The sequence below is a fragment of the Chenopodium quinoa genome, unplaced genomic scaffold, assembly GCF_001683475.1.
Source record: "Chenopodium quinoa cultivar QQ74 unplaced genomic scaffold, ASM168347v1, whole genome shotgun sequence".
NCBI classification, from domain to species: domain Eukaryota; kingdom Viridiplantae; phylum Streptophyta; class Magnoliopsida; order Caryophyllales; family Amaranthaceae; genus Chenopodium; species Chenopodium quinoa.
In genome coordinates, this window is record NW_018742684.1 from 576,533 (window position 1) to 598,698 (window position 22,166).

Genomic DNA, 22,166 nt, shown 5'->3' on the forward strand with positions numbered 1-22,166 from the left:
ATCTTTTACGTTAAGATTATAAGTACTACAAGCATTGACAATACAATTTGTGTAATTACTTTTTTTTTTTAATTTATTTTTTATGCGAATGAGCCACAAGGACAATACAAATTACAAATAAAAATTGTTGCAAATAAGTCACACGGACAATACAAATTACAAATGGAAATTGAGAAATTTGAACCTGTGACTTATCGTACACAAACCCTCAGTCTTAACTACTAAGCCAAGATCTCATCAATTTAGTTACTTATATTTTTTTTTTATGCGAATGAACCACAAGGACAATACAAATTACAAATGAAAATTGTTGCAAATGAGTCCAAGGACAATAAAAATTACAAATGAAAACTGGGAAATTTGAACCTGTGACTTATCGTACACAGACCCTCAGTTTTAACCACTAAACCAAGATCTCCTCGATTAGTTACTTAATTTTCATTTTAAGATTGTTTAAAGGCGTGGAATACAATTTCATCCAACTTTGTACATACTCCCTCTATATTACGAAATTTTCTCATTTGCATTTTATACCTTATCCAATGCATATCCTTAACCATTTATGCCTACAATTTTATATTTAAAAAGTTTATTGAAAGTAAATGTCATGAATACCAGAAATTAAAGTAGATTACAAAATCACAGTTAATTTCTTACAATTATTACACAGCATTGGCCAGTCACAATTCAAACACCTCTTTACACAAAACAGCACAACATGAAGAGTGGCCTGGTCTAGGAAGATTGCACCCATACTTAGGCATCAAACAAGAGGAGTTGAGGGTAAGCAAAGCTAAACTATGTCTGACCTAAGATAGATCATGGTCTTTTCAGTGTTCCTCAGCAGTGCTGCATTCAAGAACACAAGTCGCAAAACAATTTCCTCGTTCAGGTAATCATCTATGCCATAGAAGGAACTAGGTAATGAGCCGACTTTTCCAAGTTCACATTCACAAAAAGTATGTAAGCTGCTCCTTTTTCCTCGTGCCTCCTTCCCCGTAAAGCTCATTCCACTGCTTCAGTTCGTTCATTATTGCTCCCCCGGATGAAAAGCTAGCAGCAACCTGCAAACAAGTAGAGTTGACAGATGAAACAGGAGCTTCTATAATAACCAACAAAGGTAAAGCAAGCAATCAAAAAAGACGATATGATATGCAAATTGTTTAGCATGTTAAATCATGCATTTGGTGTTCAAGCAGGAGACCTACCTGATTCTTAGCTTGCCTAAAATCCTCCAGATTTAAAGGCCTCAGAGAAATTACTCTGTCCTTGACACCTTCCTTCTTTTGTGCATCTGAATTTTGGCCTTCTTCTGATTCTTGTTTTTTCTCCTGAATAAAAAAAAAAAGTGTATTCTTGTAATGGCCAGAAGTAGATTAAAAAAACAACAGCGGAAACAATACCTTCCAGAGGATTATGAAACTTACCATATCCTTCAACCTCTCTTGCTGTATCAACTCTCTAACAGGTCGATATGCAGCAGTCGTACAGAGATTCTGCACATAGAAATGTTTGTCATGGTCCATGGCCATTATACAGAAAATTCTTAAAAAGATCTTACTTTCAAAATCAAAACCCCACCTCACACCCCAAAATAAATTATCTTCCTCAGATAAGGACCACAAATGCAGAACTTACCTTAAGATCACTACCGCTATATCCTTCTGTCATTATTCCAATCTCCTTCAAATCTAGTCCTTCTTCAACTTTCTCTTTCGATAAAAGAGTTCTCAATATATTCTCTCTATTCTCCGCTGATGGAAGCCCCACCATTATCCTATAATTGAGGATGAAAGAAGCACAAAATAGTGAGCTACAACCTATAACTAATCAAGTCCGTCCAGAGCTTAATCTCACCTTCACAAAACATTATGGAAATACAATAAAACTAAATAATACTGCTAATTACCTCCGTTCAAAACGTCGTATAATTGCTTCATCAAGGTCAAATGGTCTATTGGTTGCAGCAAGAACAAGGATTCTCTCACCTTGTTTGGTTGTAAGCCCGTCCCAATGTGTCATAAACTCGTTTTTAATCTTTCTCATAGCTTCATGCTCACCAACCCTGGTCCTTTGTCCAAGCATACTGTCAACTTCATCTACAAATATAATTGTTGGGGAAACTTTAGATGCAAGGCTGAACAGTCCCCTAACATTCTTTTCGTCTTCACCAAACCATTTAGATGTGATGGTTGACATAGATACATTAATAAAGCTTGCTCCAGCCTCTTTGGCTATGGCCTTGGCCAGCATCGTCTTGCCAGTACCAGGAGGTCCAAAAAGCAAAATTCCTCGACAAGGTTTCAGAAGTCCTCCCTTGAACAAGTCTGGTCTACGAAGTGGAAGCATTACTAGTTCCTGCAGTGACTCCTTGGTTTCATCCAGGGCGCCAATATCAGCAAATGACACAGAAATCTCGCTTGCAGGAATGACCTCTGGCCTTATCCTCCTCTCAAACTCATTGTCAGGAGGTACTTCCTGTTGGACACAATGAAATGGATCACATTAAAACGTCCTCTTATGTTTGAAGGAGAAAGAATTAATGATTGAAAATCAAAGTTGGCAATTTGGTTGGGAACAAAAATAATATCAGCACAAACTTGAAGCACTAATTTGCTCTTTCTTAGAACTTAATATCAACCACATGAAAAACATTACTAAGATGACCACATTTGAGCAACTGTACTTACAGGAACCTTTGGACTTGCAGCCTCATTATCTGTTGTATCCTTTGAAATTGGCACAGATGCTTCTTCTCCACCTTTGTTTTTCGGAGTTGCACCTTCAGCTTTAGTTTCTGGCTTAACATCTCCACGTGGTCCCTACAATTGCAGCATGATGAAGTAATGGATTAGATGGCGCAGCATGATGGAGTGATGGACTAGATAGCTCCTCGACTTTTACATATTACTCTAGTAACTCTACTCTAACAACAAACTTACCTTTGAAGGTCTGGCACGTGGTTCTGGCTTCAATGTATCCTTGGCATCTGATTTACGTTCCTGAAACACGCTCAGTCCATGGGATAAACTGTTCAACAGCCCAAAAACACATTATTAAAAGGCTCACATGACCAAAATATATCCCAACTAAAAGCAATGGAAATAAATTTAATCAGGAAAGAATGATGTGAAGGTAGGACAAATATGTTGAAAAATATATAACAGCAGACCTCTGGAATGAAATCAGGAGTTTCCCATTCCTATATTCATGCTTATTATTCATCAAATGATAAGAAATTGCTGATACAACGATTTCTTCAATATATCTGCTGAGAACAAAGGTATCTTCCACATTAATAGAGCCAAGATCATCACATTCGACATCGTTTGCAGCTAGCACTTCAATAATGTGGTTTCTGTTGTCCTGAATCTGAATCATCTTCAGGTCCACCTCCAATTGAGACTTCCAGCTAACTAGACGTGTTTCATCTTCAGGTGGCTTAATATCAATATTATACGGAAAAACATCAATGATCATATCATCAATGTCATCATCATTGCTGTCACTATGTGTTATTCGAGAACCTAGTATGAGTACTGGTCCTGAAAGTTTCTGTAACATTTTTTGGAACAGTCTGTATAGCTTCTGAGATCTGAACAAGAGCATGTCAACATCTCTTAGGTACAAAATGATTGGATAAGTTCTAGATACAGAGACCATAACCTGTACACAGAAAACGGAAAACAAAAAAAGGTTATGCCCATGCCGAACTTCACAAATCACAAAAATCCAGACATAGAGAGATGAATGGTTGGCAACCTAGCCACTAAGGATAAATAAGCACATCACCTTGTAAAGTGATTGAATGAGTAGCTTTTCATCGATGGACCAGCTACTTGTTCGCTTGAGGGGAGCTGAAGAACATAAGTAACCATAAACACAGGAAAAGAAAGACATACTGCATCATATGCACTGTCAGGAATTTTGCATGACCCTTAGTATAATCAGCAGAAGAATAAACCAAGTATAATGGACTTAACGGTGAGATTTGTAAATCAGCATAACCACTTTCAATTACTTCCTAAACCATTCTGGAAGCTCCCTCTCCCATATAACCACACCCTCCCCCAAAACCAAAGGACAAAGTAGCCGACAAACATAGATAAACATACTGCGGTCCTTGAGAGAATTGGTAGATATATAAATGAGTAAATTATAAGTATGTCAGGGAACTCTTAATATTTCATCATCAGCAGAGAACTGCATCAGATGTAAATAATCGCTCTTCTAATAAGATATTGACTTTGTAAAGCTCCCAAGACCGATGTTAAGATGTGAACCCTCTAGTTCCAAAACAGCAGACTAACCAAAAAGCAAAACTGAAAATAGTAGGTCAACAAGACTATAGTCTAAAGATACTAACCATGCAGCTAAGCACTACCTCGGTACCTCACAACATCAATGAAAAACTAAAATTGGAAACTAAATATAACTATTCATGCCCTTGGAAATCACTACCAAACCACTCACACTGATAGGACTGTAAATCTGTTAAAAATAATTGATTAAGGCAAAGCAAAGACCTGTATTCATAGGAGCAGCTTGCAAAAGCAAATCATGTATACTGGCAGAGGCAGAAGCATTCCTACGAAGCTTAGGAAAACTAGAAGAGCCTTCTATATTCCTGTACACAGAAACAGATGGTGTTAGTGATGCATAAACTTTTGTAGATATTTGATTGGGTCTAGCTCATGGCGAGAATGTAATTACCTTAGATTGTCAAATCCGCTTCCCTGTCGACGCAAGGTACCAGCTGAAGACCAGAGAAATGAGCACGAAAATTTTAACATAAATGAACAGAGCAAACCAGATGGTTAATAAGTTCTAATATATTTGAATAATATCTATGTACTCTTGTAGGTGAATTTGTTATACTCCTGTGACTCTTCTTTATAATGATTAGAATGACAAAAAAATTACCGATATTCCAAAGATTTTGAACAGATTACCTTTGGGTTCATCCTTTGCTGGCAGCACAGAAAATGACCCAAATAAACCTGAAAGACGCTCCAAAGTAGTCTCAGAGGTGGATCTTTTGAAGGACTGAAAAAAAATGGAAAGAATGAATAAGATGGAGCAATTAATTTTCTTCATGCACACAAAGAAAGTTTGAGAAACAAGCAATTCATTATCTTAACAGAATAAAGAAAAAGCTTAAATAACTTACGGAATCATTATTGATACCATATTTGCTTTGAATCTGCAAAAAGAAGCAAGTGAAATTCAATCAGAGAAACATGCTAATTTTTCCTGCAAAGCTCTCCTGATATACTGTTTAAAAAAATTCACTTTCATTTCATCTGCAGCTGTATCGATACCATAGGAAGAAGGGGGATAGGAGTTACCAACCTTCAGTACAAAGTCATTGACATCCAACAGCAACAACTTTGCCTCAAAGAAATGTGCTAGAGCCTTTGCAAGCATTTGCTGGTAAAGTTCTAAATAAAGCATAGCCTCTTTAGTCAAATATATTATAAAACGTAGATAAGCCAACATAAGGAAGCATAACTGCTAGAAGACTAACCAGCAGGTCCTGAGAGTAAAATAGCTCGGCTTGCAGGAGACAAGTTTCGAGTATACTTTGAGAAATCACCTTTCCTCAAATAGAAATGAGCAGCACTTGTTAACAGAACCCTTGTCTGCTCACTGACAAATCACATTAAGGCATCCAAGATTACTAATGCAAACAAGATTCATCTCTGAGCAAGGTATGAGAATTTACATTTATGATGATGAAACTCCAAGTGACTTGCGAAATTTCCTTTCATTACCTGACCACCTAAACTTTCATTCAAGTAATAGATGGTCTTACTAACAACCAGTGAGAGTAAGGACATATAATCTGCCATTTTAAAGGTATATGCTAGGCATTCTCTGAAGCAACATACGTAGTATTTATATTGATGTTAATCCACATAATAAGGCTAAGGTATAAAAATATGAAAAAGAGAATCCCCAGAATTTCCTTCTGCTTGACATTCTTGATATATTGTTCATTCTTCAAATCCTTTTTTAAGCGTAAAAAGCATAATTAAATTATAAACTTCAAAAAAGTGATGCATATATCTTGTGCAAAGATAGCACTCATAGCCACATTGATCCAACTCCTATAGCTAAAGATTTTGTATGATATATTATGATACCCTTCATAATAATATATTGGGCTATTTAAAAATTATCCATGGAGTAAAATATATTGAAAATTACTATATAGTATTTAATGTTCAAATTTTCAATATCATTATGTTTTAATCATTATCATCTCTAATGTATAAGTAAGAAAATTTTTAAGAAAATTGATATTTTTAATGCACTTATTGAAACGAATCAAACAATCTATCAAAAAAAGAAACGATTCAAACAAGACCCTACAAGATTATGCTTCTTCTTATAGAAAATTATAATGGAGATTAAGTAGTTGCAAGATACTAAATAAGAACATCAAAAAGAAACAGCAGGAATGTATTCTGTATGTATATTGGAAGGAAGGAACAAGCACACTAAAAAGCATAATCTTGAGTTGTTAAAAGGATTAACCTCCAGGCTCCAGTTCCTCCTGTATGATCCTAATAAGACCATTAATAGATAATTCAAAATTGCACAAATGTGACCACTAATCAATGATAATTCGACAACGGGACATACCACAGGCACACAGCTGCCAGAACTCAACAGGTAAAATTCAGAGAAACAGACAGCTGTGCTTGAAGCTCAATAGTCAGAGTTTTAGGTCCAAGCATATCTCTTACAACACTTAACATTAATAAATTGAAGTCACCTTATCCAAAATCCTTAGTCACTACTTTCTGGTTACAACTTAACCACAAGACATAAATAAAATATACCAAGTACTCGTACTACATAAACATAAACAAAGTGAAAATCATTATAATACTAGAGCACAGACAACTAAACTCAGATTCTCGTGTTACTCTCTTTGAATTAACATACAGAATCCGAACTTGCACAATCCCTCATTAGTCATCCCTCGTCTAGTTAACTAATCCGCGGCTCAATTGACTTCGCGATCACAATAAAGTATTCTTGTACTTAATTAAGTATTTGGCACAATTTTACTCAAAACCCCTTAACATAGTTGTACCATTTTCACTTTCTCCCTATTAGTTAATCAACTTTATAAATAATAAGGTACGCAATGCAACATACAAACTTATAACACATGACCTCGATCCTATGGACAACATGTAACGATAATGTAGACTGAGGACCCATGTACGATAAATGATAAATGAATGATCGCATCTTTTAGATCTTTAAGACAAAAAAAAAAAAAAAAAAAAAAAAATCTAATAACACTTCCCATGAGATCATATCATCAATAAATCTAAACATTATACTACCTCCGTCGGAATTTTTTATCTCACAAATAATACCAAAAAATTGCAGATAACCCTTAACGGATAAAAAAAAATAAAAAAAATAAGAGAAAATACCTAAGATAGTAAGGAAATTCATCAAAAGTGACCTTAGCATCTCTTCCATCAATGATCATTCGTAGCAACTCTTGCTCCATTTTCTCAGCAGTAATCGTATTCGAACCCGATGAACTACCCGTCCATTTGCTCATCGTCTGCCCGGAAGCCAGCCCGAGCCCGACACCCACTCCGATTCCTACCCCTACCGCTGACATTAGTATCTGCTTCTGATCCATTTCTTACTTCTTTTCAACTTTGTACTTCAATAAAACGTATAGTTACACTGAAAATTTACTCACTTTTTGACTACTTTAATACCAAATCTTTGTATTTAACTAGAAAAATTTACCACAAAAACAGAGACACGAAATCACGTTAAAGTGATAATTTGTAACAATTTAATTATGTTTATGAAATTATATTTTCATCCAAAGTGAACATCAATTACAGAAATTTTAAACCATTTATAATCAAATTCGTAATTTTTTTAAAGTACAAAAATTGAAATTGGTAAAGAAGTTGAGGACTTCAAGATCAAAAAGAAATTTTGAAGTGAGAAGAAAGAGTTTAGTTCAACGAGTTAACGAGTCAAAACGATATGAAACGAATAACACAGTCTTTGTTAGTTTCTTAAATTGCAAAATTTTGTGATTTTGTTTTTTCTTTTTTGTCACTCATTCAGTGGAGTGAAGTGAGAATGAAGGGGAAAAGGGACTTTTCTTTATTAAGGAAAAATGGATAATTATTGAGAAAAATTGGAAGATATGAAGAAACGGTGAGTAAAGAGAAGAGAAAGAAGGCGGTTGCTGGGATTTGCAGAGAAATAAAGAAGGCGGTTTTGGACTTTGCCTTTACATGTTCATTACAATACTATTTATGCACACTGTTGATATTTATAGGAGACTAGGAGAGACATTTTTTTTATTTTTTTTTAGAAAATTGGATAACTTTTTGTTTTGGATATACTTGTAGATCTTAGAGTGTGTGGGAATGGATTCAATTAAGGAAAATTGTAATCTAATAATCCCACCTTTAGTCGGTCTTCCATAAACAATCCCACCTTTTGAAATTCCAGAAACAATTCCACTTTTAAGCCTCATTTTCCACTAACGATCCCATTGACCTACAACTTGTTAAGCAGGTTATTTTATTTATTTATTTATTTTAACTATACTCCTTCTCAAGCCACTAGTCCAACCACCACCCAACACTCACTCCTTACCGCCACCCCCACAACCAAGCCACCACGAAACTCACCAACCACGCCGGAAAATCCAATAACCACCCCCGAAACCCAACCCCCACCACGAAAACTCCACCCACTGCCACAAAATCCCCACACCAGCCCCCTAAAAGGCTGAAACTCAATCCTCAGCCACGAAATACTCCACCCCAGCCACGAAATAGTCTACTCCGGCCCTGAAAAACGTCACCCATCGTCTCCAATTCAATTTTTGGTTTGAAATTAAATGCAAATTATTATTTCAATCATCTGAAAAATCGAATTGAAAGGGAATGAATTGATGAATTCAGAGGAGAGTGAAACATACCAAAGAGAAGAGAGAAAGAGAAGGAGAAGGAGAAAGAGGGGTTCTGGGCTGCGGATTGGGTTGGGTTTTTGGGGAAGCTAGGCGGCTGCAAGTGCTGATTTCGGGCTTCAGGGGTTGGGTTCCGGCGCCTTGAAGGGGTAGGTTGGGTTTCCGGGAAAAGCAAGGGCGGGGATGGGGAGGGGATGCGGTGGCAGGATGGGGAAGGGATACGGTGGCTAGGCTGGGGGTTTTGGTTTTGTTTTTTTTTTATTATTATTTTTTTATTAGTTTGTTTTTTTTTAAAAAAAAAAAGTTAAACCTATTAAAACCTGACACGTGTCTTATAACCTATGAAAACCGGTTATCAAAACAATACAACCGGTAAAGGATTGTTAATGGAAGATGGGGGTTTAAGGTGGGATTGTTTCTGGAATTTCAAAAGGTGGGATTGTTTATGGAAGACCGACTAAAGGTGGGATTATTAGTTTACATTTTTCCTTCAATTAAAATATTATCATTTTTTTTGGTGCGAACATGGGGCAAGCCCCAAAATTAAAGAGAAAGCTAATACAAACTAGAAAAAGAAAAGCAACAGAAAAGGAAAACAGAGAACAAAACAAAAAACAAGACAAAGAAAATAAACAAAAACAACGACACTAACTCGGACTAAGTACCCCTAGAAGGCACCTTCCTAGGCCTCGGAGGCCCCCCAAATCCTCCAATAAAACGGCACGAAGGTCCTCCGGAACCACCTCATAGAGAATAAGCTTCTGGTTAGACGTTACACCAATGTTAGCCAATTTGTCCGCGACTTGATTAGCTTCACGATAGCAATGTCTAATACTAACCTCACATCCACACCTTGAGATAAAGATTTGCACTGTCGAAGTAAATGAATAAACGGAGAGTTGGGTGGTATAAGATCCACCAACATTCGGATTATAGTCTCCGAATCGACTGCAACTTGAACCTTGCGATGCCCCCCATTCCAAGCAATAGCTAGCCCTCGCATGACTCCCAACAGTTCAGCTTTGGTACATGTACAAATACCACAATTAATAGCAAACATCTCATAAAGCTCACCCCTATGACCCCTTATTACACCACCTGCACCAGCTGGGCCTGGATTCCCTTTCGAGGCACCATCGGTGTTAAGACACACCCAACCTTCTCCAGGAAAATCCCAACGCACCAGCACCTCTTGGTATTTCCTCTTTCCTCTAGCATTTTCCAGAGTATTGCTCTCGTACGCCCTCCTTATATCTCCAACTCTAGCCATGACAAATGTTGCCTGATCCAGAGGATTGAAGCTTCTCTATTGAATGTTCTCTCGTTTCGCCACCTCCACAACCACCAACAGGTTGTAGCAAATACCAAGTCCCAATCCTCTCTAGCAATTGCTCCTTTTCCACAGAGGTTATCCTCAATCCATTGCCTCACCGAGCTGCCCTGCCACTTTGCGTTTTGTTGGATACCTAACTTGGCCCATACTAGCCTAGCAGTAGGACAGTCTCTCAAAATGTGACCAATATTTTCTTCTACAAAGCCACACATGAAACATCGAGGATCATTGGTCAAATGACGAACAAAACGCGTGGCATTAGTCATTAATTTTCCATGAGCAACTAGCCAAAGAAAGAAACGTATTTTTTGTGGTGCTTGAAGGCGCCATATGTGCTTCCACTTCAATTCATCACTGTCATCATGCTGAGGAAATCGAATTATACGCATAGCTGATTTGATGGAGAATCCGCCAAAGGGAGAACCATTCCAAAATATAGAATCAATTGCATCTTCATCCATGCTCAATTCGTGAGATTGAATTATCTTGAGCACATCTCGAGGGATATAATCAGCAAAGAGCTCAAGTTTCCAGCCTCGATTCTCATCCCACAACTCTTGAACCTTACAACTCAGAATTTCTTCCGGTGGAGGGGATGTAGTCAGGTCCATCAGGGGCACATTTGTAGCCCACCTATGCCTCCAAAAATCAGTGTTAGCTCCATTACCAACTGCCGAGTTAATACCTTTTTTTCAAGACATCTGCATTTTCCACAATACCCTTCCAAGCGTTCGATACATCCCCTTTGTGAGTGAACATATCAACGTCACACCTGCCTTTACAATATTTGCTTCGCACTACTCTTGACCAAAGTGATTTAGGTTCCGTAAGAAGCCGCCACCCAAGTTTGCAAAGGAACGCCTCATTAACTTGTCTCATTGAACGAAAACCCAACCCACCTTGATCTTTTGGTCTTGTCACTGTGTCCCAATTGACCAAATGAATGCGCTTCTTTTCATCAGTGCTACCCCACAGGAAGCTTCTCGTCTTGCTATCAACCTTATCGCAAATTCCTTTAGGCGGACGAGTGGATTGCATAGAATAGTAAGGAATTGTAGACAAAGAAGCCTGTGCTAAAGTCGCTCGGCCTGCCAAGGAGAGAGTCTTTGCTTTCCAGCCATCTAGTTTCGAATTAACTCGGTCAACCAAAAATTGGTAATTCTCAGAAGTGACCTTTCCATTGATAGTCGGGACACCAAGGTATTTCCCGAAATCGTCAGTTTCCTCCATATGCAAGATACCACTAATTTCCTCACGAGTGTTCAAAGCAGTGTTTTTCGAAAAATAAATTCGACTTTTACTCACACTGACTTTGCTTCCCGAAGAGCTACAAAAATTTTCCAGACAGCTATGCATTAATTCGGCTTGATCTTTAGATGCTTCACAAAACAAAATAAGGTCATCTGCAAAGGCTAGATTGGAAATAGGAGGACCATTCCTACTCGCCTTCACTGGCTTCCAAGCACCATCTCTACATTATTTGTCAATAAGGTGGGCTAACCTTTCCATACAAATGACATAAAGATAGGGAGAGAGAGGATCTCCCTGTCTAATCCCTCTCGAAGGCGAAAACGCTTCAGTGGGTTCACCATTCCACAAAATCTTCAAAGAGGCCGAGTTGAGACAAAGCATTACTATATCGACAATTCTTTGAGGCAATGTAAGCTCCAAGAGTGAGTCTCGAATGAACGACCAACGAAGCCTATCATAATCCTTCTCAAAATCGATCTTCACCGCCATATAGCCCACTTTTCCTTGCTTTCTCCTCATGGTGTGAAGCATTTCTTGGACAATAACAATGTTATTCGTGATTTGCCTTCCTGGAACAAAGCTACATTGGGTCGGTGAAATTAAGTTCGGGAGAAGAGGCTTTAAACGATTCACCAACACTTTTGTCACTATCTTATAGGTTATATTGCTCAATCCGATTGGCCGAAAAACTTTAGCTGCTTGAGGAACTTCCACTTTCGGAATAAGAACAAGAAACGCCTTTGTCAAACTTTGCGGAAAATACCGACCTTCGAGAACATCTTTTACTGTTTGTACAACACTTGGACTGACCACATCCCAAAAGTGCTGATAGAATAATGGTTGGAAGCTGTCAGGGCCCGGGGCCTTAAACGGGTCCATACTCATTAAAGCCTTTTATATCTCACACAAAGCAAACGGCCTATTCAAAGTTTCCCACTCATCATCAGAAATCCGAGGGAAATAATTGCATAGTAAATCAGATGGAGCCGATCCTTGATTATCTTCAGTAAAGAGATCCCTCCAGTAATTTACTACAAGAGCTTTGACTTGATCCGGCTCTGTAACCCAACACCCCGCATCACTTTGAAGAGTTTCAATTCAATTCCTACGCCTGCGAATAATTGTTGATAAATGAAAGTATCTAGTATTTCGATCCCATCAACAATAGCCGCCGTTCTTGACTTTTGAAACCACAATAATTCCTCTTGCTCAAGTACCTCCATCATTTTGTTCTTAAGGTCAGCTTCGAGCTTCAGCAAATAAAGAGGGGCCCCATTTGCCATAGCCCTCTGAATACCTTCAAGCCGAGCCCAAAGTTCGGATTTCTTCCGAAAAATATTATGAAAATGCTCCTTATTCCACCAAGTCAGTTTCTCGGCAAACACTTTTAAGAAAGGAATTAAAGGCTCATTATTATTCCACTTCGACACTACAAAATCTTCAAAAGTTTCATGTTTCAACCAAGCGGCTTGAAATCGAAATGGTTTTGCTGCTATCGGAAGAGGAGCGAAACCGTTGGTGCTTATCAATATAGGGCAATGATCGGAGGTAATTTTAGATAAATTTCTCACAGCTCCTTCCTCAAAACGCATTCTCCAATCAGTGTTAGAAAAACCCCTATCCAGTCTTGCAACTTTATATGTATTAGACGACAAGCCTCTACTCCAAGTATGCCCAGGGCTGGAACACCCAAGATCAATGAGGTTATTAGCATTAACCCAATCTGAAAATTCTCTGCACCTTCTTTCCATCTCCGAACCTCCATTTCCAATTCTCTCCGTCAAGGTCAAAGTGTCATTAAAATCTCCTGCCAAAAGCCACAGACCACTAAAGGAACACTTGATATTATTTAATGCTTCCCGTAAATCCTTCTTAAGAGTCGAATCCGGGCTAGCATAAATTGCCGAGAAAACCCAAGGTTCTTCATCCCTTTTTTGAATTTCCACAGTAATATGTTGAGTATAATTATCCAAGACAGTAACAGTAATCTCCTCCGATTTCCAAAATAGCCAAATCCCACCACTAAAACCTTGTGCATCAACTCTTATTTTTCCGGAGAAACCAATACGATCACACATTCTTTGAGCTTGTTCACCACTGGTATGAGTTTCTACTAAAGCCAAAATAGTTGGATCATTAATCCTAATTAGCTCTCAAATAGCAGCTAATTTGTTCCCTACACCTTGAACGTTCCAAACCATAATTTTTATTGACATATTAAACATCGGAAAATTAGGGAAACGGTCATAAGCATTCAAAGGAATGCTAGGCAGAATACTCAAGAACGCCTCTCTCAGCGCTCTCATCGGGCCTTCGGTTCTCATTGGGATCTCTACCGTGAACATCATATCTAGTGGATTGTGTCTCGGTGGCAGGAGTGTACTCACTTGGAGATGAACTTTGTTTGCTAGAGGGTGGACTATGACTTGGGTTGGTCCGTCCATTGGATAGTCCATGAAAGCTGAGTAAGATGGGGGGATTCGGGTCTCCAAAGTGATCGGGACTCGAGGATAGTTCATCTTGAGCTAAAGAGTTTGAGTTAGAATTGCCTAGCGAAGAAGCAGGGGAGGGCGAGGCAACAGAGGACTCTGGCTGTAAAGGGAAAACACTAGGGGATTTTGAATTTTCTGGAAAAGTTTTAGAAAAATTCTTTCCAGAATTATCAATTTTCATTGGGTCAATATTCTCCTTATCTTTTGCAATATTGATCTTTTTGCTTAAGTTAAGGAGATTATTTTTAACAACTTTAAAGGATTTATCTTTAATATTCTGTTTGGCACCAAGATCTTTAGGAAAAGATTCAGCCAAATCAACATGTGATTGGGCCTCAGATTCACTACCAATCTCATTGAGAGAATTTAGTTGTAAAGAATTATCTTCCTTTCCCATAATAATATCTTCACCCAAATTAATAGCTCCCCGCAAGATATTCTCGTTGCCCTTGGTCAAAGAATTAACCGCCTTTCCATAAACCTCGGCAGTATGATTTCCTTCAACGATATCTTCATTAGTTTCCATATTATCTTCCTGGTCAAGAACATTGAACCTTGAACCACTCGGTCCCTCCTTGTTGTAGGCGTAGCCTTTCTTTCCATCCCTTGTGACTACCTTTGGACCCTTCTCATAATCCTGCACCTTCGGATTAGCCTTAGTCTCTTTAGTTTTACTAACCTCCCCCTGCTTCTTAGCACCTTCACTTTTGTTCTTGGCTACATACTTCCTTATGTTGCGTTGGACAAGCATCCAAGAGCCGAATTGATCACATTCTTCTGGTCTGACCCTAGGTTGGGTGGGCTGTTTAGGCTCTTCTATCTTCTGCAATCTTTGTTCTCCATTGTCATCCACTATGATCTTCAAAGAATAGTCGCTCTCTTTGTGCCCAAGACGACCGCAAGTGAAGCATATTTGCTTCAAACCCTCATACTGGACACGCCAAACCCTTCCATTTAGTCTAAACTTAGAAAGCAAAGGCTTGGAGAGGTCTACTTCAATGCTGAATCTAACATATTGCCCACGGCTCATTGCCTCAGTGTTCCTGTCAATGCTAATGACCCTGCCAATACTAGAACCAATTCAGTGAAGAAAGGACTTATCAAAATACTCAACAGATAGTAGAGGTATTCGGACCCAAGCAGTGAGGAACTTAATAGGAGCCTCATCAGCAATAAAGTTAGGCACCCATTTTCGGATGGTTAAATAACTATCACCAATGATCCAGGGGCCCTGAGTGAGAAAAAATTATAGTCCTCCATGTTCGTGAAACGAACAATATAGTAGTCATAGCCAACATCTGTTAAAGAAATGTCTCCTTTGCGGCTCCATTTCAACCTTAACCTCTTAATCAGAATTTCGTACCCCATTTTCTTATCAAAAAGTTTTATAATTAAAGCATTCTTCCATGGTTGGCGCAGTCTCTTCTTCTCTTCCTTTGTGAGAAGAAAGTTAGGGCACGACTCTCTGATTCGCAATCCGAGGGCACATCATCATCAGAATCAAATTCCTCATTCTCTATTCCTAAAGAATGACTTCCTCTCGATGCACTATTATCACCTTTAGCCATGTGAAAATAGGGTTTTCGAGGTTCATGATGAATCCTTTCCTCTTGGATTTCCTCCATCGAATCATTCATATCAACATCGCCAAATGGGATGTTCCGATGAATGCCATTTCCCAGGGAATTCTCCGGGGTCCGTTTAAACTTTTTATTAGATCTCCTCATCAAATCGGCTTCCTCGGTCGAAAGCGCGTTCTCTCTTCTCTCGCTCTCCATTTATGGCTAGGGTTTATCATTATTAAGTGTTAGGTTAGAAGTTTTAGGTATAAGGGTGGTAATTCAGGTTAGCAGGTCGGTCGAGTTCGAGTTAGATTTCGGGATAATTTGAATTGTGCCTAGAAATTATCTAAAATAGTGTAAAATTTAATATTATTACAAAATATGAAATCGGGTCAAATCGGGTCGAATTCAGGTCGTTTAGGTTCAGTTCGGATTGGATTCATGTTACTCTCAATACTTTCAGGTCGGGTCATCTTGTCGGGTTAGGTCATTGATTGTCAGCCCATTACTTATGGGTAAATAGGTTTTGGTTTCCATTATTTATTACCTCTCTAAAACCTAAGCTAACAATTACCCTTATCTTCCTCAAACAAAAAGAAAATGGGCTATGATTAAATGATTCCTTTTCAGGGTTAAACCAAACAAATGAAAGGTAATTAAGTGTTAAATATTTCCTCCCCCCCCCCCCCCTCTTATTTGTTCCATTGTCATTCCATTTGCAATATCTATACCAAACGCTTCTTTAAGTGAAGGGAAAATTAGGGCCTGTTCTCTTCAGCTTAATTTCAGTTCAGCTCAAATCAGTTCAATTCAGTTCGGTTTCTAATTTATTTCTCTCATAAACAATTCATTTAAGCTCAGTTCAATTCAATTCAGTAAATCAGAACAAACCCTTAGTTTAGTTTGTGGAATGACCTAAGTTACTACGTGACATAACGTTAATTTTAAGCTAAGAATTTATAGAGTATCTATTAGTACCTTGTAACTTTTTTAAACAAGCATACAATATTTAATTTTGTAAGCTATAAATTAAAGTGTGCTCTAATAGCGAACAATTGCATTTTGGCCTTGTTTGGCAAATGGTTGTTGGCGGTTGGTTGTTGGCTGGTTCACTTGGCTTGTTTGACTAGCTTGAATGTTTGACTGTTTATAATGACTTTTGAAATTGGCTGTTTATAAAAAGTGTTTGGTAAATTAATTGTTGGTTGTTGGCTGTTTATTAGATAATTTGTGGGCCAACAAGCCAAAAGCCAACAAAAAAAACTACTCAAAGCAGCTTTTTGATTTTGGCTAAAAGCCAGCTTTTTCGATGACTAAAAAGCCAATTACCAAACACATTTTTTTGCTGTTTGACCACTTAAAAAAACCAAAAGCTAACAAAAAAGTCATTAAAAAGCCAATTACCAAACATGGCCATTATAACTTGAAAAAAAAAAAAATACTTCCTTCATTTTTTTAGTTGCTACACTTTTATTATTTTCATGGTCTGTTAGACAGTTTTTTAAGAGGTGGGAGATAGAGAGAAAAATAAGATGAACTCATATGAGTAGAAGAGAGATAGAGAGAAAAAAAATGTTAAAAATAAAAAGTGTTATAACTAATTTAATTAAAAAAAAATTCAAAATACTAAAGTATAACAACTAAAAAGAAATGAGGAAGTACAGTACTTCGTACTGCAGTAATTTTACTAATTTTTATGGTTTTTGGTTCCATGAATATTGAATGGGTGAATCTAAGGTACCTACTTCGGTACCTTCTTTACATGCATCATTCAAGTCTAGTGTTGGTAGTGTAGTACGAGTAAAATGTGTGCATAGCATAGTAGAGTAGATGAGCGAGCATATCAAAAGTGCAGATCTCTGGCTTAACTGCATGCGATACGTAACTCTTTCAATGATTTACACTTTGCTTTTTGTAATTTTTACAAGTTTTCACTAGTAGGCTCTAGATATAATCATACTCCCAATGAAACAACTCGACGTGCTCCACCAAATCTTGATTGGACTTGTGTAGTATTTTATCTTGATTTTTTTTTTTACTCCCTTCATTATATATTTTCCACAAATCAATACAAGTATTAAAGAATTAAAGAATAGTATAGCAACTACCAAGCTTCTTTTAAAAGATTTAGAAATATAAGTAATATAATACTCGTGCTCTGTAGTATATTTAAAATAATTTGAAGGCTAAATACATGATTTTTTTTATTTTTTATTTTAGTTTCTTTGAAAATTTTAGAATCTTGTATCAAAAACTCAAATAATAATAATAGATGCATAGCGGTCTATAATATTGTTTGAAACTATATACAATCACCCGTAATTGCATATAATTAATTCGCGTATGATGGGTCTCGCCTAATAGTTTGTGAATCTTCAAGGAAGGGTTGACAAATGACAGTAATGACAGTGGTAGCCTCGTGGGGGATTGGCTATTGGGTATGGATGTAGGCAGGGTTTGAATAATATTTTAATATAATACTCCGTAATATGTATAAAGTCATTTACATGTACTTTTTTTTTGTACTTTAACATGTTATATGACAAATTTGATGAGAGGTAACGTCAATGTCAGGATGGCCGAGTGGTCTAAGGCGCCAGACTCAAGTTCTGGTCCTCTAACGAGGGCGTGGGTTCAAATCCCACTTCTGACAATTTTTTACTCCGTATTATAATTGTAGGTTGCATTTATTTTCTCTCGCTATATTTTCCTTGTCAAAAAAAAAAAAAAAAAAAAAAAGAACTTGCCTAATCAGTGTTTAAGTAATCAATCAAATTAGGCAGCATAATTTATTTTCCAAATTTCCTTCAAGGCTTAAGGTGGCTGCTGATGCCATATAATAATGTGATAATTTACAAGAGATTATACAAGAAATATATATAGTACAAAATATTCACATTACGAGGTAATTATATATAGTAATATATATGGAGTACTCCATATATATAATATTTACATTCCTAAAATAATGGTATAAATTATTATAATTATAGTATTATGTACTCTAACGATAACATATGTCCATAGGTTTGCGCAAGTTAGTATATATATTATATATATACACGTATAAAGGAAGGTAATCATATGTGATTTCTGATTTGAGGTCAAATAGTGCAAAAAATCATACAAAGTTTGATTTTATTCCATATTAATATAACATAAAGTTTCAAATCAAGGTTCGTGTGCATAAATTACCTATATAAACTAAAGTATTTAGGTTATTAGTCTGCAAATTAAACTTAATTTTTACCATTAAGAAAGTAAAAAAAAAAAGTGTTTGTTTATATCTCCATTACCATCCATGGCTGCTAAAGGGTTTCTTCCTATATTCTTCATCGTCCTGTCATTGTTTTTGCTCCCTAATGGTAATTACTAATAATTTTGTTGTGGCATCTAAGTAATTATTTATAATTTTGATAGACAAAATCATTCATAATCATACACGTGTATTAAATTATAATTATCATGCAAAGTAATACCTACGTTAAAATATTTCAGAGTTGCACATAATATTTAATGAAGGTAGTACTTTTTTTTCTTTTTTTTATTTATTACTTTGAGCTAAATTAATACACGAAACCTTTTCTTATGCATTCTTTCTATATTATTAATTATAGTTTTTTTCTGGTGCAGTTTTTTCATCCGATAACATAGATGTGCAGTATATTAATTTACGGTGTGGCGTATTTCCATTTACAGTGGAAGGCTGTACTGATGCAAAATGTAGGGATACTTGTATGTCTAACTACGGTAATTATGATGATGGTGGTTGCATGAATGAAGTGTTATGTTGTTGTGACTTCATTCATGGCGGCTAATAATACAATGGATCATACGATTAATTGCTTTAATGCTTGAATAATTTCACTGTGCTTGATCCGATAGCATAACAATATTATGTACTCCTTCCTCGTCAAACAAATAAATAAATTATGTACTCCTTGTCTCCTTACATAACTATTGTGTTGGTAAGTAATTAAATCCATTTATTTGATCAATCGTTTCAATTCCTAGGTATTGTTTAAAAGGTGCATGTCTAATACGTAGTATAATTTAACTTTAAATTGCGGATGTCATAGCATCCATTTATAAAAGGGCTTCTGAAACCAATTGGATATTGGTGTAGTGATGATTGAGACTACATTCAGTGTTCGATCCCCCACAACAACAATCGGGAGGGAACTGGAGTCTAATCACCCAAGACTGATCCCCAAATCCGAATTAGCCCTAAGGATGAACCAGGTGTAACGCCAAAACATAAAAATAAAAGGGCTTCTGAAGATGGTGCTTGTTTGTTGTACATTCTGCTTCCATCTAATCAAACATAATGGTTTTCTAAGTTAACATCGTAGTATATTGATAGAGCGACGAAGTTAAGGGCTAATTAAATTACAATACAAAATAACACAGGATGACAATCCAAGAATCTCCATTGATAATAAATAAATCGGCAAAGTTAATTTTATTAGAAGGTTTTGTGTGAGTCCGTGGAGTCCGGTTTATAATGCATACTCCAATCTCCTCCTCACTGTCACTGCCCAGCCCTTGTCCGCGGCCGGCGACCTTCCCCCTCCCATTCCCGGTGCTGGCGACCCTCCCCCACCCTGCCTCTGTTAAACCGAATTAGGCTTTCTTCACAGATTTACTTAAGTCCCCGTATTAGAACTACAAAGCTTCAGTAACAATGCACGTTGGAGCTACTTCAATCTTTTCCTCAATTATTATGGCTTTATGAGATTTTTCGTTTTCTAGCCTCAAGCTGGCCTATTTTACGGTGAGACATTGTTTAATATATATATATATATATATATATATATATATATATATATATATATATATATATATATATATATATATATATATATATATATATATATATATATATATATATATATATATAACCTTATTTCTGACATTTATAATCTAATATCTGACCATTATAATCTAATTTCTGATAATTAAGATCTAATATCTGACAATGATAATCTAATACCTGATAAGTATAATCTAATATCTGACCATTGTTATCTAATTTCTGATATTTTTAATCTAATATCTGACTATTATTATCAAATTTCTGACAATTAAGATTTTTTTCCTCAATTTTTTTTTTCAGTTTGTACGACAGGACTCACATGAGTCCGTTCTACACAAAACTTTTACTAATTTTATTTAATTAATCTATCGTGTGCATGCCACATGCATAATGATTATAGAACCAAACCAATAACACATCCATGATAAAGCCTGTATGTTATGCCTAAAACATTTTAGATACACAATGCTAATAAACACATCAAATCCATCATTTTCCTTTGATTTTTGGAGATTTTCCCCAATCCCCACTCTTATATACATATGTCATTGAAGACTACATATAAGTATATAACAAATTAACAACTACAATAGAAATTCGGATCTATTTACATTAATTTATTGAGCTAAACTAAACTAAGCTGATTGGTGATGAATTCAATTGAAATGAAATGAATATTTATGAGAGAAATAAATTAAGAACTGAACTAATTGGAGTTGAGTTGAATTGAATTGAAATTAAGATGAAGTGAACGGACCCTTATTTAGCAGCTATAACATTTTACACTTCATAGAAATCTTGTTTAACCGCTATAACATTTTACAATATGAAAATATAACAACTACGATTAAAAGATTTGTTTCAATAATAACTATGCTATAGAAATCTCTAAATGCTTAACATTTTACACACTTATGTATCTATAACAACTTAGGGCATGTTCTTATTGACTGAACTGAACTGAATTGAGCTGAACTGAATTGAGCTGAACTGAACTGAGCTGAACTGAACTGAATATTTTATAAGAGAAGGAAATTAGGAGCTGAACTGAACTGAACTGAGCTGAGCTGAACCGAACTGAACTGAGCTGAACTGAACTGAATTGAATTGAATTTCAACGTAAGAGAACAGACCCTTAGAGTGATGGATAACTCAAGTGGTTAGAGCTCCCTTCGATTCTCATCACTCGCCCTTGTAGCTCTCTAAACAACAAAAAAAAAACAACTACCACAATTTATTACAATTACAATAAAGATAAAAAATAAAAACAAGTATGACAATTATACAATGACTGGTTAATACTCCCTTTATCCCCAAAACTTCGACCCTTTTAACCTAATTTTAGTCCCAAAATGATCGACCCATTTGCATTAAAATACCCACCAATTTACAACAATATTTGTGCAAAATTAGCGTCCCCATATTAAATTTTGTTTTATCATGTATTTTTAATACTTTATCTCTCTACTTTTTATAAATCCCATATAAATTTATTTTTCCAATATGTTTTTAATTCTTTTTATTTAAGTTTGTTAATAACCGCAAAATCAACCTAAAAGGGTCGAAATTATAGGGACGGAGGAAGTAATAAATTAGGAATTCCCAAGGTAATATGTTTCATTATGCTATCTAACAAACACTAATTTTTCCTACCAATTTTTAATTATTTTTTTCCCCAAAGATTTGGGCTCACTAAACCCATATGGGTGGACCTGGATCTAGTCAAATTAGCCAT

The 22,166-nt window shown here is 36.3% G+C and overlaps 1 protein-coding gene and 1 non-coding gene across 3 annotated transcripts; one reads left to right on the forward strand and one right to left on the reverse strand.

Moving 5' to 3' along the window:
* Positions 1 to 612: 612 nt before the first annotated feature.
* LOC110722619 (probable spastin homolog Bm1_53365) lies at positions 613 to 9,122 on the reverse strand. Of its 2 annotated transcripts, none has more exons than XM_021901887.1 (16): positions 7,458 to 9,122; positions 5,528 to 5,649; positions 5,353 to 5,441; positions 5,171 to 5,203; positions 4,953 to 5,046; positions 4,714 to 4,756; positions 4,527 to 4,627; positions 3,793 to 3,857; positions 3,173 to 3,666; positions 2,943 to 3,030; positions 2,691 to 2,822; positions 1,910 to 2,478; positions 1,639 to 1,777; positions 1,428 to 1,496; positions 1,209 to 1,331; positions 613 to 1,064 (listed from the first exon to the last, which is right to left on the reverse strand). In XM_021901887.1, exons 1-16 carry the CDS (start codon positions 7,673 to 7,675, stop codon positions 951 to 953), a joined length of 2,493 nt encoding a protein of 830 aa, XP_021757579.1. In that variant the 5' UTR covers positions 7,676 to 9,122; the 3' UTR covers positions 613 to 950. The 2 variants fall into 2 exon arrangements, with proteins under 2 accessions (XP_021757579.1, XP_021757580.1); XM_021901888.1 differs by lacking the exon at positions 7,458 to 9,122 and having other exon boundaries at positions 5,528 to 5,556; positions 5,597 to 5,654.
* A 9,062-nt stretch (positions 9,123 to 18,184) lies between these two features.
* Positions 18,185 to 18,268, forward strand: TRNAL-CAA. Its single transcript has one exon. It is a non-coding gene; the product is annotated as a tRNA-Leu (tRNA).
* Positions 18,269 to 22,166: the final 3,898 nt, after the last annotated feature.

Excerpts from the sequence above, each read along its gene's own strand:
- LOC110722619 (XM_021901887.1), bottom strand. The coding sequence starts at position 7,675 with ATGGATCAGAAGCAGATACTAATGTCAGCGGTAGGGGTAGGAATCGGA. Across the intron at positions 3,667-3,792 it reads TCATTCAATCACTTTACAAG|GTTATGGTCTCTGTATCTAG; the intron begins GTGATGTGCTTA and ends TTCTGTGTACAG. Across the intron at positions 1,065-1,208 it reads TTAGGCAAGCTAAGAATCAG|GTTGCTGCTAGCTTTTCATC; the intron begins GTAGGTCTCCTG and ends ACTTGTTTGCAG.